Raw genomic sequence first — 15,400 nt, 5'->3', positions numbered from 1 at the left:
TGGGCCACCACGTGTTTGAAGTTAGGAAAAGAAGTATAGGTACCAACCCCTTCTGCTGGGCAAAAGGAATGTGGGCATTCCCACACATAGCATATGGATGTGACTGAGGAAGCAGACAACCCCCCCCACACACACACACTGTGGCATGTCCAGTGTTAATTGTAAATAAGAATTCCTTGATGTTATTGAGGATAGAAGTTTTGCACGCATAAAGTGTGTCTCTTGAATTTGGGAAATTTCAACCCAATTCTTCAGGGCCCAACTTCGCAGAATGATTCACAGTATCTCAGAAGCAAAAGGTATCTTGTAGGTCTGAGCTCACACACAATGGTGCAAGGATTATTTTCCTCAGGTTTGTTCACCCACGTAAATGATGGACATGATGCTTATGTACAGAGGCACCTCACGCTGATCGGTATTCTCCTGGCCTTTGGCATGGAGCGTTCTCCTAGTCTTTTCCACTTGCTGTACTTTTCTTTTTTCCTTAGTCTCCAGATCTACCCAGCTCCATAGCACTTCCACACCCAGCAGCCAGCGCAGTCACCACCATCAGCGACCCTTGGGGTTTCCCACTCTCATTTTGTCCAGCCCTCGGCCTAATACTCGGCAATGTGCCTCTCTAGCTGTCTTCATCATGTGCTTGCTTTGGCAGCCCATATACTAAAACGACCAGTCTTCAACTAGCACCCAAACGGCCATTGTTATTTAAAGAGCTATATTATTAAATAGCATAGGTTCATTTTAATTTACATTAGATAAAAATTCCCCAACCCGTGAAATATCAACATCTTTGCTTAAGAGGCTCAGGAAAAAAGTTTATTTAAAAATCAAAATGTCAGTTACATTACAGGCATTGTGTTCAGTGATTTCCATGCAACATGTAGGAGGGTTATTTGGGAATAACTGAAGTCCAGAAACTATCACCTGGTGTTTTCCCCACATCCCTGCTACTGCTTTAGTTGACTGAAAATCACCACACTGCTCCCAGAGGGGTACATGTTCCTTTGTGTCAAGTGTTTATTTGGGAATTTGTAGTTGATCCTAGATAATTCCCCTTATTTAGCGACCCTCACGCTTCCCCTTCCAGGAAGAAGGGGTGCAAATGATAAAGCCCAGAATACACGAGAGAGAACTCACTGAAATATAGCAGCACGTGAGCCAATTATTGTGGAAACTCTGCTCTAAAATGTTGTGTTTTTCATATGGACTAAGATCTCTGATGAGGTTCAGAGGAAATTCTAGGGTTGATACAGAATTATACATCTTCTAACACCTCAACGTGAGGTGTCAGAATGGAAGATAATTGGGCAGGATGAGAAGGCTCTCCCTTCTTCATTCTGGGCCTGGCCCTTTCCATAGTTTCCCTGATTTTTAGGGAAGAGTGAAGGGCAACCCCCTGCCTTATGTGTCATTCATTCAGTAGTTAATGAGTGCCTACATTGTCCTAACGTTCAAGGCACTTTCCCATGGCTATGGCCTTAGAAGCTACTTTGCCCATCTTTTTTCCTTAGATCGGTTGTTCCCGACTGGGAATGATTTTGACCCCAAGGGAACATTTAGCAATGTCTGGAGATATTTTGGTTATCACAACTGTGAGGAGGGGCTAGTGGTACTTGTAACTAAGACCAGGGACACTAATAAATATCCTACAGAGTGCAGGGCAATCCCCACAACACAGAATTACCTGGCCCCAAATGTCAATTCTGCCTTCTAGTTAATCATCTTTTTACCAGAAAAATTTCAAATGTAAAAGAAACAAACTACTTCAGGAGGGATGATTTGCTAAAGCAGAAGAAACATCCTGGTAGGCCATTCAGACGTGTGGGAGTAGACTCTGGTTATATGTAGTTAGAGGTTAGTTCTTCCTGAGATTCACTTATTCTGGATACTTCTGCCATACCTCATTAATTATGACAACTGCTCCAGGAACACATTTCTTAGATTTTTCTAAGAATTCTATCTGCTCCCTAGAGTCATCCCTTAATTTGGTAGAGTTCAGATTGTTCTCCTTAATTATGTTTATGGCATCACAGTGGAGGACACGACCCCTGAAATGAGGCTGCTTGAGTTTGAACCCTGTGTTGAGCACTGAAGAGTATAAAACTTTGAGCAAAACATGTAATTTCTCTAAGCTTCACCCTCCCCATCTATAAAATGGTAAAAATTAGAACAACACTTATGAAGCAGTTGGTAAGGATTGAATGAATTGATGTATATAAATCCCATCCACAGTGCCTGACACATAGGAAGCACTCCATAAATTTCAATTCTATTATCATTGGCCAAGATTTCTGTATTATCATTGCGTCCAGAATGTGGTGAACTTATGGGGAAAGTGTTGTACCGCAGTTAAGCGTACAGACTCTGAGGCCAGATTTCCTGGGTTGGAAGCCTTACCCCACCATGTACTTGCTATGTGATTTTGGTCAAGTCTCCTGCAATTTTGTGTGCCTCCGTTTTCCCATACATAAAGTGGGGATAGTAAGAGGTACCTTCTAGGGTTGTAATGAGAATTATTAAATTAATATATGCAAAGTTTTTGTATATGTAAAGTATATAGTAAGTTCTAGTAAATGTAAGTGATTTTTTCACTCTTCTGTCTAGATCGATCATAGCTTCAATTCAGAACACTTTTTCTTTTCTCAAGGAAACAAGTTGTCCCTATTAATAATGGAAAGTTAACATGGATATCCAAGGCCAGAGATACCACAAAAAATTATATAATAGTGAAAGAGCCAATGTTAATTAAACATCAAGGGGGTAGTGTTCAAGATGGTCCTCAAGATAAAAGTTCACAGTTGAGACAACCAAGTACCGAAGACTTTTGTCTGGAAACAGGACACCCATAGCCCCTGTCCATGACCCTTACTCCAACTTACTTTTCTGTTATGGGGAACACATCGCACCAGGTGGGATTATTACTTCAATTCCCATAAACTTCTGGAAAAGTAGACAAAAGCTAATGTTTAAATCTGATGCTGAATTATCTTCAGTTTGGCACAGAATTGAATTCTAATTTTGGACTTGTGAGTTTCCAGTAAAATCACTTTCCTGGCACCCATGGCCATGGGTGTCGATATCAAACCTGGAGGTATAAATAGTTGTGGATGAGAAATGTTCATCACTCTCCCCAGTCCAGATCCAGAGAGCAATCATGAAGACCATCATCTTCCTTGCCCTGCTGGGAGCCACTGGTGAGTCTATAATATTAAACGAATCAGGGGGTGTCCATGATGTATTTGTTTGCACTTTGTACTCTGAAAGACAACAATGAATGTTGAATAGAATCTCTGTATTCAAGAAGCTTAAAATATTGAAACAACAGCATATATAGTAGTCCTCTCTTTTCTGCAGCAGCTACATCCACCCCCCGCAGATGTCTGAAGCCACAGATAGTACTGAACCCTATATATACTGTGTTTTTCCCCCCGCATATACATACCCATGATAAAGTTTAATTTACAAATTAGGCACAGTAAGGGATTAATAACAAACGTAGTAATAGCATAGAACATTTATAACAATGTACTGTAATAAAAGTTATGTGACTGTGCTCTTCTGTCTCTCTCTCTCTCAAAATATCTTATTGTACTGTACTTACCTTTCTTGTGATGATGTGAGATGATAAAATGCCTACGTGATGAGAAGTGGAGTGAATGACATAGGCATTTTGACATAGTGTGAGGCTATAATGACCTTTGGAGGATACATCAGAAAATGGATCTTCTGCTTCCTGACTCTGGTTAACCAAGGGTAACCAAAACCACAATAAGAGGGGGATTACAGTCATACAAATGTCTATACATAATTAAATCTCCCTTGTGGGGGAAAGATGATAGTGAGTAAGAGTAATTAGCCTAGAAAGTATAAAGAGACAGAAATTACCCTGAACTTCAAGGTAAAATCTATGGAAAAAGAGAGAAAAGGAAAGGATAGTTAACATTAGGGAAATGCTGTTTTGACCTTTCTAAGCACTTGGAATTAATAATTGAGAGTTAAAATTGGGACTAGTGACTAGTCTGGGCTCATTGAAGAGGCTATGAGGGTCACAGCCCGTGTCTCCTCTGCACCGACAGGCATCTTCACAGGATCTTAACAGGTGAAGGTACTTCATTTCTCATGAAAAAAAGCCATGGGCTGGGTTTTACAACGTCTTTGCTAGTGAAATCTCTCTGGTGTTAAATAACATATCATTTAATCATCAAAGGAAAGAAAAATGTCTATTTCTGTCTTTTATACTACCAAATTTTATACAAATCTTACGATTAAACTCTCCCCAATTAGACGGGTATAAATTCAATAACTTAGTCTATACATCTGAAAATGTCTTTCCCAAAATTACTTTAAAATATTTGAACAATAGGGTACATATAAACAATCACTGACTTTGAGAGCCCTAGAAATCTTAATAAATCAGTGGGCAAACTTCAGAATGCTGAATAAATTTTAAAATGTTGGAAAGATAACTGAGATAAGGGGTAATGTTGGAAAGGAAACCACATACTATTCTATTAAATTATGTCATGAAAATTTTAGGCAGGAACTAAAAGAGAAATTGGGGGAACAAGAGTACAACACTCCCAATTCCTTCTAGGCTGGACCATTCTTAGGTGGCTAGTAAAAGCTTCCTTTCTGTTCCTTCATTGGGATATCTAACCTATACCAACTACCATAAATAAACATAAGCATGGTTACTGCAGAGCTTTACTGAACACCTATTTGCATGTCTGCTGAGCAAGGTTTTGTACAAAAGTATTCTTTATACCCTTAGAGAGTAATGTTCATGGCATTTATTACATAAAGAGTCTCTGACTGAGGTGTGTGTGTGCGTGTGTGTGTGTTGCATATGTTTCAAATGGTATATTTATCAAATTTAAAGCATAAATTAAAAAATTAGATACTTATAATAGTATAAGAGTATGTGTTAAAAGTATTGAATAATAAGATTTTGGAAAAAATCATGTAAAAATTATGTTATCACCATTTCCTGATTATGTGTGAGAGGAAAACATTATCTACTTTTTTCTGGTTAATCTGGAAAAACCTTGTGGTAAGTAGAAATTCCAAGATGGATCTGTTTAACTGATTGTTTCCAACTTTTCCTTGTCAGTTGCTTTCCCCATTGATGATGATGACAAGATCGTTGGGGGCTACACCTGTCAGAAGAATTCCCTGCCCTATCAGGTGTCCCTGAACTCAGGCTACCATTTTTGTGGCGGCTCCCTGATCAATTCCCAGTGGGTGGTGTCTGCAGCTCACTGCTACAAGTCGTAAGTAACCAGTCCTCACATCCCTGTTCTCTCAGATCAACTCATGCCCCAGCCCTGCAAAAGAAAAATCCAGGGCAAACTACACAGCTATGCTTGAGGGGCAAGCATTCAGATTCTAGGAGCCTCATCATTCCCCCCAGGCACTGAATGATGCATTGAGGGAAGTTTACATGGAAAGGTAAACTTAGAGTTCCTTGATGTCCTTCCAAATGATGGTACCAAAGACATGGGAGGGGAGCTAGTGAGTGATGAAGTATACTTAGAACCAGCTTAAGAGCATTATCAATAAATAGTCCTAATCATGATAGCTCAACCAGGAAAAAATGGCATATGGTGGTAATAACCCATATGAAGCTTTCAGTAAAACATTAAAAATAAGCACAATTCATTCTGCCCCCTTAAAATTCTTTCATGTCTCTGATTCCTGCCACATCTCCCTACAGTAATCGGTAATCCCAACCAGAGGAGGAGTAACAGGTGCTGAATAGTCACCACCAATTCCTGTTTCACCTCCCATCTTTTTATTGGCATCACTTAGTCATGGGAAATAACTTTCTAACATGATGGTGGGCTGTAAGTCTATACTGGTAGGGACACCCACCTAAGAGTTACTCTTACCTGCACCATATTTGGTAGGGCTCCCTTAAGTGCACAATTTCCTATGTGTGGAAATGCTAGCAGGGGATGGTGTTCATGCTGGTGGTCATGACTGGGGTAAACTGGGAAAGGGGAAAAGCTGAAGTTGGTCCTTAAGGAACTTCATATCCTTTAATCCAGCCGAATCCAGGTGCGTCTGGGAGAACACAACATCGCAGTCTCTGAGGGTGCTGAGCAATTCATCAATTCAGCCAAGGTCATCCGCCACCCTAAATACAACACAAACACTTTGGATAATGACATCATGCTAATTAAACTGAGTTCGCCTGCCACCCTCAACTCTCGAGTGTCTGCTGTCTCTCTGCCAAAATCCTGTGCGGCTGCTGGTACCCAGTGCCTCATCTCTGGCTGGGGGAATACGCAGAGCGTTGGGGGTAAGTGTCACAGGGAACAAAAGCACCAACTCTGGAAATCCTAGAAGGGAAAGACATGTCGAGGGTCAGTTAGTCCAAATTGTCACTCAAGGCAAGATTCCTAGAGGATAGTTTGTAGACATATGGAGTCTTAGGAAGATCCCTTTGCTGGAAAACACAACAAAAATGAGCTATGATAAAGATGGCAGATATTCAACTGAAGTGTGATTAGTGATTTGCAAAGAAGTAGAAACTGAGGAGGTAAACAGAACAGAGGGATTTGATACTGCCTAAAGTAGAGACCTGCTTGAGAAATAGTCTAGATTTGAGATCTGTAGTCACTGATAAAGTCAGAGAAAACAACTTGTTGATTAAAACTGTTGGCAAGACTTTCCAGATAAAAGTTGTTCTTCCAAAATAAAAGTTACTGGTAACCTGAGAGAGTAAGGAAAGAGGGGGGAAGATTGGGAAAGAAATCTCCAGGAATCCTGTAGGTAATATTCTTCTATTTTTACTCCTGCATCCAACAGAAAACTATCCTGATCTTCTGCAGTGTCTTCAAGTACCCATCCTCTCTGACAGCACTTGCCGCAATGCCTACCCTGGCAAGATCACCAGCAACATGATGTGTCTGGGCTCCCTGAAGGGTGGAAAGGACTCCTGCCAGGTCAGTTTCTTTGTACTCGTTTCAGCGGAACTTCATGCCCTTCCACTATAGTTCCCTTTCCCAAAACACAGATTGAAAAGCTGTCTCTGGGACGGATTATAAGGGACCACGGAGAGATTTGAGATCAGTGATAAATTTTCTTTTTGAGATATTAATGGCTAGGGCTAAGGGTAAAAAGATACACAGAAGATGGTGTGCGTAAGGCACCCTGCTGAAGAGGTATATTGTAGAAGGAAGCTTTCTGAAAAAAAGCAGGGCTAGCTGGACAGCACTGCACTCACCAGTCCTCACCTCTTCTTGGCCCTGCATGCCTACAACTAAGAAAAGAGCAGGAGCTAGAAGGAGGGAGGAGGAAGGAGAGGCATGCTGTCAGAGATTGAGAATTGGATTGCTAGGGGAAGGGAAGGTGCTTCCTAGAGAATCAGCTACCTGGGAAAACGGACCCAGAGTAATGGAGAAACAGGGTTTTGCCTTTCTCCCATCTTGGCATAGTTGAGAGTTCTTACTGTCTCTTCCCTCTTGTGCAGGGTGACTCTGGTGGCCCTGTGGTCTGCAACAGAGAGCTCCAGGGCATTGTCTCCTGGGGTATTGGCTGTGCTCTAAAGGGCAAACCTGGTGTCTACACCAAAGTCTGCAACTATGTGAGCTGGATTCGGGAGACCATCGCTAAGAACTAAGCATGTAAGCATTTGTACCGATCTAAGCACCAATCTGTTGGTCAACTTCACCTTCCAACCATACCTAAAAACAGTAGCTAAAATAAAAACATTTTGTTTCACATCGCATGTGTCCAAGAACTGTCCTTACTTAGTATTATGAACTTTCTCTTCAACCCGGCTTCTGAGTAAGAGGGTGTACATAGAATTGAACAATTACACAAAGATAGAAATGGAGAGGTTATGTCATGATTCATTCAGCCTGCTCGAAATGAATTTACTGATCAACTACTATCTGCTAGGCTCTGTGTGGTCCACTGAGGATATAAGCATGGATAAGCTTAGAGGTCACTGATACCATCACATTTTTAAAAAATTTTTTATTGTTATGTTAATCACCATACATTACATCATTAGTTTTAGATGTAGTGTTCCATGATTCATTGTTTGTGCATAACACCCAGTGCTCCATGCAGAACCTGCCCTCTTTAATACCCATCACCAGGCTAACCCATCCTCTCACCCCCCTCCCCTCTAGAACCCTCAGTTTGTTTTTCAGAGTCCATCGTCTCTCATGGTTTGTCTCCCCCTCCGATTTCCCCCCCTTCATTCTTCCCCTCCTGCTATCTTCTTTTTTTTTTTTCTTAACATATATTGCATTATTTGTTTCAGAGGTACATATCTGAGCTTCAACAGCCTTGCACAATTCACAGTGCTTACCAGAGCACATACCCTCCCCAGTGTCCATCACCCAGTCACCCCATCCCTCCCACCCCACCCCCCACTCCAGCAACCCTCAGTTTGTTTCCTGAGATTAAGAATTCCTCGTATCAGTGAGGTCATATGATACATGTCTTTCTCTGTTTGACTTATTTCGCTCAGCATAATACCCTCCAGTTCCATCCATGTCGTTGCAAATGGCAAGATCTCATTCCTTTTGATGGCTGAATAATATTCCATTATATATATATACCACTTCTTCTTTATCCATTCATCTGTCAATGGACATCTTGGCTCTTTCCACAGTTTGGCTATTGTGGACATTGCTGCTATAAACATCGGGGTGCACGTACCCCTTCGGATCCCTACATTTGTATCTTTGGGGTAAATACCCAGTAGTGCAATTGCTAAATCGTATGGTAGCTCTATTTTCAACTTTTTGAGGAACCTCCATACTGTTTTTCAGAGTGGCTGCACCAGCTTGCATTCCCACCAACAGTGTAGGAGGGTTCCCCTTTCTCCGCATCCCCGCCAACATCTGTCATTTCCTGACTTGTTAATTTTAGCCATTCTGACTGGTGTGAGGTGGTATCTCATTGAGGTTTTGATTTGGATTTCCCTGATGCCGAGCGATGTTGAGCACTTTTTCATGTGTCTGTTGGCCGTTTGGATGTCTTCTTTGGAAAAATGTCTGTTCTGCCCATTTCTTGATTGGATTCTTTGTTCTTTGGGTGTTGAGTTTGGTAAGTTCTTTATAGATTTTGGATACTAGCCCTTTATCTGATATGTCATTTGCAAATATCTTCTCCCATTCTGTCGGTTGTCTTTTGGTTTTGTTGACCGTTTCTTCTGCTGTGCAAAAGCTTTTTATCTCGATGAAGTCCCAATAGTTCATTTTTGCCCTTGCTTCCCTTGCCTTTGGCGATGTTTCTAGGAAGAAATTGCTGCGGCTGAGGTCGAAGAGGTTGCTGCCTGGGTTCTCCTTTAGGATTTTGATGGATTCCTGTCTCACATTTAGGTCTTTCAACCATTTTGAGTCTATTTTTGTGTGTGGTGTAAGGAAATGGTCCAGTTTCATTCTTCTGCATGTGGCTGTCCAATTTTCCCAAAACCATTTGTTGAAAAGAACCATCACATTTTTGAACAGATGATGACACCAAGGTGCAGAATGTGAAAATCAACTGCCCAAAGTCTCTCGACAAGCTCATAGTCAGGTGGAGACCAAGCTCCAGCTGTCTTGATCCCCGATGCATTGCCGCTGCTGGGACACCAGGGCTGCTTCTGTGCTCTAATCTATCTGAAACTCTGTGAGGCTAGATGGGGAAACCACCAGGTGGAGAAATTTTTACAAATCACTGATGTCCTGCATTCTCCAAGGTTTTACCGACTTATATGTTCCCCTTCTCTGAGATCTTTCTTGTTTTCCCACTGGGCTTTTATTGCTATAGCAGCCATGATGTCTGCAGGCAATCTGTGCCCCTCTTCCACCAGCAGTCCCCCAAAGCCCAGTCCAAATAATGTAGTATTTTGAACTTGAAGAAAAAGAAAGCGCAAATGCACGTACATTTGTAAAAATAGATCTATTACATCCAGTTCATAGAAGATTTGTCTACAGAGTTCGTTTGGAGTACAGGTCCCAACACATGATTCCTATGCATATCCGGTGTAGATCCAGGAAGAATATCATGGGATCTGAGCATGGAAACACTGGAGCAGGTGGAGGAGGTTTGAAAGGGGGAAAGGTTCACAACCTCAGGAATAAGGTGAAAAGGGGATATTGTCTTAGTTTAGACTGCTATAACAAAAATGCCATAGCCTAGGTGGCTTAAACCACAAACTAATTTCTCATGGTTCAGAAGGCTGGGAAGTCCAATGTGCCATGGAAATAGTGGGAGCCCACTTCCCGGCTTGTAGACAGTGGCCTTCTCACTGTGTCCTCACATGGCAGAGAGAGGGCTCTAGTCTCTTCTTACAAGGACACTAATCCCATCACAGGGGCTCCACCTTTATGACCTTATCTAAACCTTGTAAAGGCCCTACCTCCTAATACCATCCCACTGTGGATTAGGGTTTGAGCACATACATTTGGTGGGGAGGACACAAACATGCAGTCCATACCGGGTATCTTGGAAGAGGAAAGTATGGCAAGGTACACACCCCATTACCAAATTTCTATTCCTCTGTAACTCTGGATGGCACATGCATAGGGAGCAGTCCTGAGCCCTTAATATCGCCTTGTCAATGCCTCCAGGATGGAGCCCAAATTCCTTGGCCTTGCATTCAAGGCTCTTAACTATTTGGTCATAACTAAGCTGTCCTGTCTTATTTCCATAGTTCTCATTGAGTTGCTTTTATGTTTGCATAGAGCCTAAATTACTTTCATATATAACTCCTCTTTGTTAAAATCTGTAGCTTTAGATCTACCCTAACTAAACATCTCAGGCTTCTCTCCAGAAGCAAATGAGCTTAAAGATTCTCCTGTTTCCTCTGAAATGCCTTCTGTTCCACTCCATCACCACCACCAATATACACCTACCCACCTCAGTACAAGTAGAGTGCAGATTCAGAGATCCGACAGGCTAAGTGAGATAGATAAAAGATGAGAGATCAGGGCAGGCCCAAAGAGAAGTATGAAAAAAACAAACAAATCCTATTTCTTGATACCATTCAATAGACTCTTTTCAACCTCTTTTGTCACTTTCTCTCTCTTGTCTTTTTAAAATCTGACTCCTTGTAATTTGTAAATTTATATTAAAATGTAAAATCGGTATACTCTTTGACCCAGCAACTTCACTTCTAGAACTCTATCCTATTAAAACATGGATATAAAAACAAAAACCAAGTATAAATGGGAATGTACCATTTAGAAGTCATTCGGTTGCAAGGAATAGAATATCCAACTCATTTGGTCTTTAAAAATGCACCAGTGGAAGCTTAGAAATGGGGAAGGCTTCGAGGTTGTTTTGATTCAGCAATGCAAAAATGTCAAGGACCCAACTTATTCTGGGCTCTGCCCTGTGCATTTCTGTCATTTCCTGTCGTTACTGTCAGTTTATCCTAGGGATAAAGCCTTGTGATCAAAATGGCCCTCGGGGCCCGATTCTCCCTCTTCTGTATCCAGGGAGAGAAACAAACAAAGTTGCTCCCAGTAGATCTAGAAAGCTTCTTTCCCAGATGCCCCTGGCAGACATCATACTGTGTGTCTTTAGCTGAATTTGGTCACTTGCACAACCCTGAGACAACAATCAAATGGGATTATGCTGATTAATTTACAATGAAGCGACATGGTGTAGCGTCAGAGCAAGGGGTGGACTTTTCATTCTGCAAGAAATCTGGCCTACTTGGTATATGTTTGGTTAACTGAGTAGTTATAAGGGTAGTCACCAAGAGAAGGAGGAGTGGATGTTAAGGAGGCAGCCACAGTCTCTACTAGAGTAATCTAGGGTGCTTATCGATATATTATCTATGAAATCCTGAAAATCCAGAAACAACTCAAATATCCATTTAATAGATGATTGATTAAATAAACCTGGCGTGTCCCTCAGTGGAAACAATGGAACTCTTCTATTCATATATTCAACCACTTACTCAATGAATACTTACTGAAGACCTACAATGTGCCGACCCTGTTTTATGCACTGAAGATACAGCAGAACAAAACAGTCAAAACCCTACCCTCACGGTATATATATTTTCACTTGGTAAATAGAAAACAAATAAATAGAGACTGTGGAATGTAATGCTGATCCATGCAAATGCTGCAAAAAAGCAAACTGGATAAAGGTGTGAGTGACTGGAAAGCATAGACCTACTTCTTTTTTTTTTTTAATTTTTAATTGTTATGTCAATCACCATACATTACATTATTAGTTTTAGATGTAGTGTTCCATGATTCATTGTTTGTGCCTAACACCCAGTGCTCCATGCAGAATGTGCCCTCCTTTTTTTTTTTTAAAGATTTTATTTATTTATTTGAGACAGAATGAGAGAGAGAGAGCACATGAGAGGGGGGAGGGTCAGAGGGAGAAGCAGGCTCCCTGCCAAGCAGGGAGCCCGATGCGGGACTCGATCCAGGGACTCCAGGATCATGACCTGAGCCGAAGGCAGTCGCTTAACCAACTGAGCCACCCAGGCGCCCCGAGAATGTGCCCTCCTTAATACCCATCACCAGGCTAACCCATTCTCCCACCCCCCTCCCCTCTAGAACCCTCAGTTTGTTTTTCAGAGTCCATCATCTCTCATGGTTCGTCTCCCCCTCTGATTTCACCCCTTCATTCTTCCCCTCCTGCTATCTTCTTCTTTTTTTTTTCTTACTATATATTGCATTATTTGTTTCAGAGGTACATATCTGAGCTTCAACAGTCTTGCACAATTCACAGCGCTTACCAGAGCACATACCCTCCCCAGTGTCTATCATCCAGTCACCCCATCCCTCCCACCCCACCCCCCACTCCAGCAACCCTCAGTTTGTCTCCTGAGATTAAGAATTCCTCGTATCAGTGAGGAAGCATAGACCTACTTCTAAGTACAGTGGACCTTTGAACAATGTGAGGGTTGGGGCACCAACACCCCTCATAGTAAAAAATTCTTGTATAACTTATGACTCCCCCAAAACTTAACTACTAGTAGCCTACTGTTGGCCAGAAGCCATACTGATAACATACAGTTGATTAACATATTATTTCATATGTTCTATGTACTACATACTATATTCTTACAATAAAGTAAAGTAGAGAAAAAGTGTTATTAAGAAAATCATAAGGAAGAGAAAATGCATTTTCAGTTCTGTACTGTAAGAAGTCCACAAATAAGTGAACCCATGCAGTTCAAACTCATGTTGTTCAAGGGTCAACTGTGTAATCAGAGAAACACATAAAAGACCTATGAAAACAGGGGATCCCAGGTGGCTCAGTGGTTAAGTGGCCAGCTTGATTTTGGCTCAGGTCACGATCTCAGGGTCCTGTGACAGAGCCCTGCCTTGGGCTTAGTGGGGAGTCTACTTGAGGATTCTCTCTCCCCCACTCCCTATGCCCCTCCCCACTCTCATGCTCTCTCTCTCACTCTAAAATAAATAAATAAATCTTTTTTCTTTTAAAAAAGACCTATGAAAACATACTACACGTTAAAATAAAAAGCCACTTCGTAGAGTCCAAAGAGCTATCTCTCACCAAAATATATTTAGTACAAATAAATACCTAATTCATAATTCAGTAAGTTCCAGGAAGACATGGTATCTTGGCACAAAAATAAGGAAATATGTAAAGAGGTAGCAATCTGAGATTAGGAAAAACTGCTTTGAGCCAAAAGTCATTTTTTCTTACTATGTCTGATCACAGTAACAAATGAACTTAACTTTACTTACCACTTGCTCCTGAAAATTTTAAGATGACTCTCAACTGTCAACCTCATGGTTATGACCTTTCATAGCTATGTAAAGTAAAGCAATACCTGCCAATAGAAGCTTAGCTCCTTGTGTAAATATTTTTTCTCATATAGGATAGATAGCCTTGGTAGAAGTTTATTTCGTATTGTTATACACCATAATCCACTTGTTATTTTTTCCACTAACAAGCAAAGAATTTTAGCATATGCTCAAGATGAATTTATCTGAGAAAATTTGCTTTAATAAGATAAATAGAAGCCTCTTTTACCCTAGAAATCTTATTTAATTCAAAATATACTCATCATTCATCTTTTATGGCAAGTGATTTTGGTATTGAAATACAATTTTCAAAGTTGTTTAAAAAATAAAGATATTTACTTACTGTCTTAGTATTATTTTAGTTTTACTTTTAAAAGTTAATTAAGAAGTTCTGTCTCATTGAGTGGATGCAAATACAAAAGTTTTTATTTAGCCTTAGAGTACTCATTTATTCTGAATAACTCCGTCTAATCATCATCTGTTTGTACCCCATCTCAGCTACGGTATCTGCCTAAGCATCGTCTTACCATAGGATCCAACAATCGAGATGGATACTTATCTCCACACACAAAGTTGCATATGGATGTTTATAGCAACTTTATTTGTAATTGTCAAAACTAAAAGCCTGTACACGGATGCTTATAGCAGCTTTATTCTTAATTGCCCAAGCTTGGAAGCTGTTTAGGTGTCCTTCAATAGGTGATACATCCAGACAACATAATATTATCCGGCATTAAAAAGAAATGAGCTATCAAGTCATGAAAAGACAAGGAAGAAACCTAAATGCATATTACTAAGTGAAAGAACCCAATTTGAAATGGCTACATACTATATAATTCCAACTATGTGACATTCTGGAAAAGGCCAAACTATGGACAGAGTAATAAATTAGTGATTGACAGGGGTTAAGGAGGAGGGAGGCAGAGCACAAAGGATTTTTCAGTCAGTGAAAGTACTCTATATGATACCATAATGATTGATACCTGTTATTAAACATTTTTCAAAAAAAAATACAAACAAAACAAAACTTGGAAGCTGGTACAGCCACTCTGGAAAACAGTATGGAGTTTCCTCAAGAAGTTAAAAATAGAGCTACCTTACTACCCAACAATTACACTACTGTGTATTTATCCTATAGATACAGATGTAATGAAGAGAAGGGAAAACTGCACCCCATTGTTCATAGCAGCAATGTCCACGATAGCCAAACTGTGGAAGGAGCTGAGATGTACTTCAACAGATGAATGGATAAAGAAGATGTGGTTTATATATACAATGGAATATTACTCAGCCATCAGAAAGGATGAATACCTACCATTTACATCAACATGGATGGAACTGGAGGGTATAATGCTAAGTGAAATAAATCAATCAGAGAAAGATAATTATCATATGATTTCACTCATATGTAGAATATAAAGAATAACACAGCGGATCATAGGGGAAGGAAGAGAAAACTGGGAAGAAATCAGACAGGGAGACAAATGATGAGAGACTCTTGACTCTGGGAAACAAACTGAGGGTTAAAGAAAGGGAGGTGGGGTGGGTGGATGGGGTAACTGGGGGATGGGCATTAAGGAGGGCACGTGATATGATGAGCACTGGGTGTTATACGCAACTAATGAATCATTGAACACTACATAAAAAACTAATGA

General features: G+C 40.6%; 1 protein-coding gene and 2 long non-coding RNA genes across 3 annotated transcripts in view; 1 reads left to right on the top strand and 2 right to left on the bottom strand.

The window, feature by feature from the left end:
• Positions 1 to 15,400, bottom strand: part of LOC118532186 (uncharacterized) — a 107,734-nt gene that overhangs the window by 37,744 nt on the left and 54,590 nt on the right. The window lies entirely within an intron of this gene.
• LOC144378816 (uncharacterized) overlaps positions 2,870 to 15,400 on the bottom strand; it is a 38,879-nt gene continuing 26,348 nt past the window's right edge. The window contains exon 3 of the long non-coding RNA XR_013442912.1: positions 2,870 to 3,257. This is a non-coding gene — a long non-coding RNA (uncharacterized LOC144378816). The remainder of the gene's footprint in view (positions 3,258 to 15,400) is intronic.
• Positions 3,833 to 7,624, top strand: LOC118532178 (serine protease 1). The gene is given in 6 exon segments (XM_078059865.1): positions 3,833 to 3,838; positions 5,059 to 5,295; positions 5,949 to 5,957; positions 6,025 to 6,301; positions 6,811 to 6,947; positions 7,475 to 7,624. Coding segments are annotated over 6 exon segments (816 nt in total).

Source organism: Halichoerus grypus, chromosome 12 (assembly GCF_964656455.1).
Source record: "Halichoerus grypus chromosome 12, mHalGry1.hap1.1, whole genome shotgun sequence".
Taxonomy (NCBI): domain Eukaryota; kingdom Metazoa; phylum Chordata; class Mammalia; order Carnivora; family Phocidae; genus Halichoerus; species Halichoerus grypus.
This window is presented reverse-complemented; position numbering and strand designations above follow the sequence as displayed.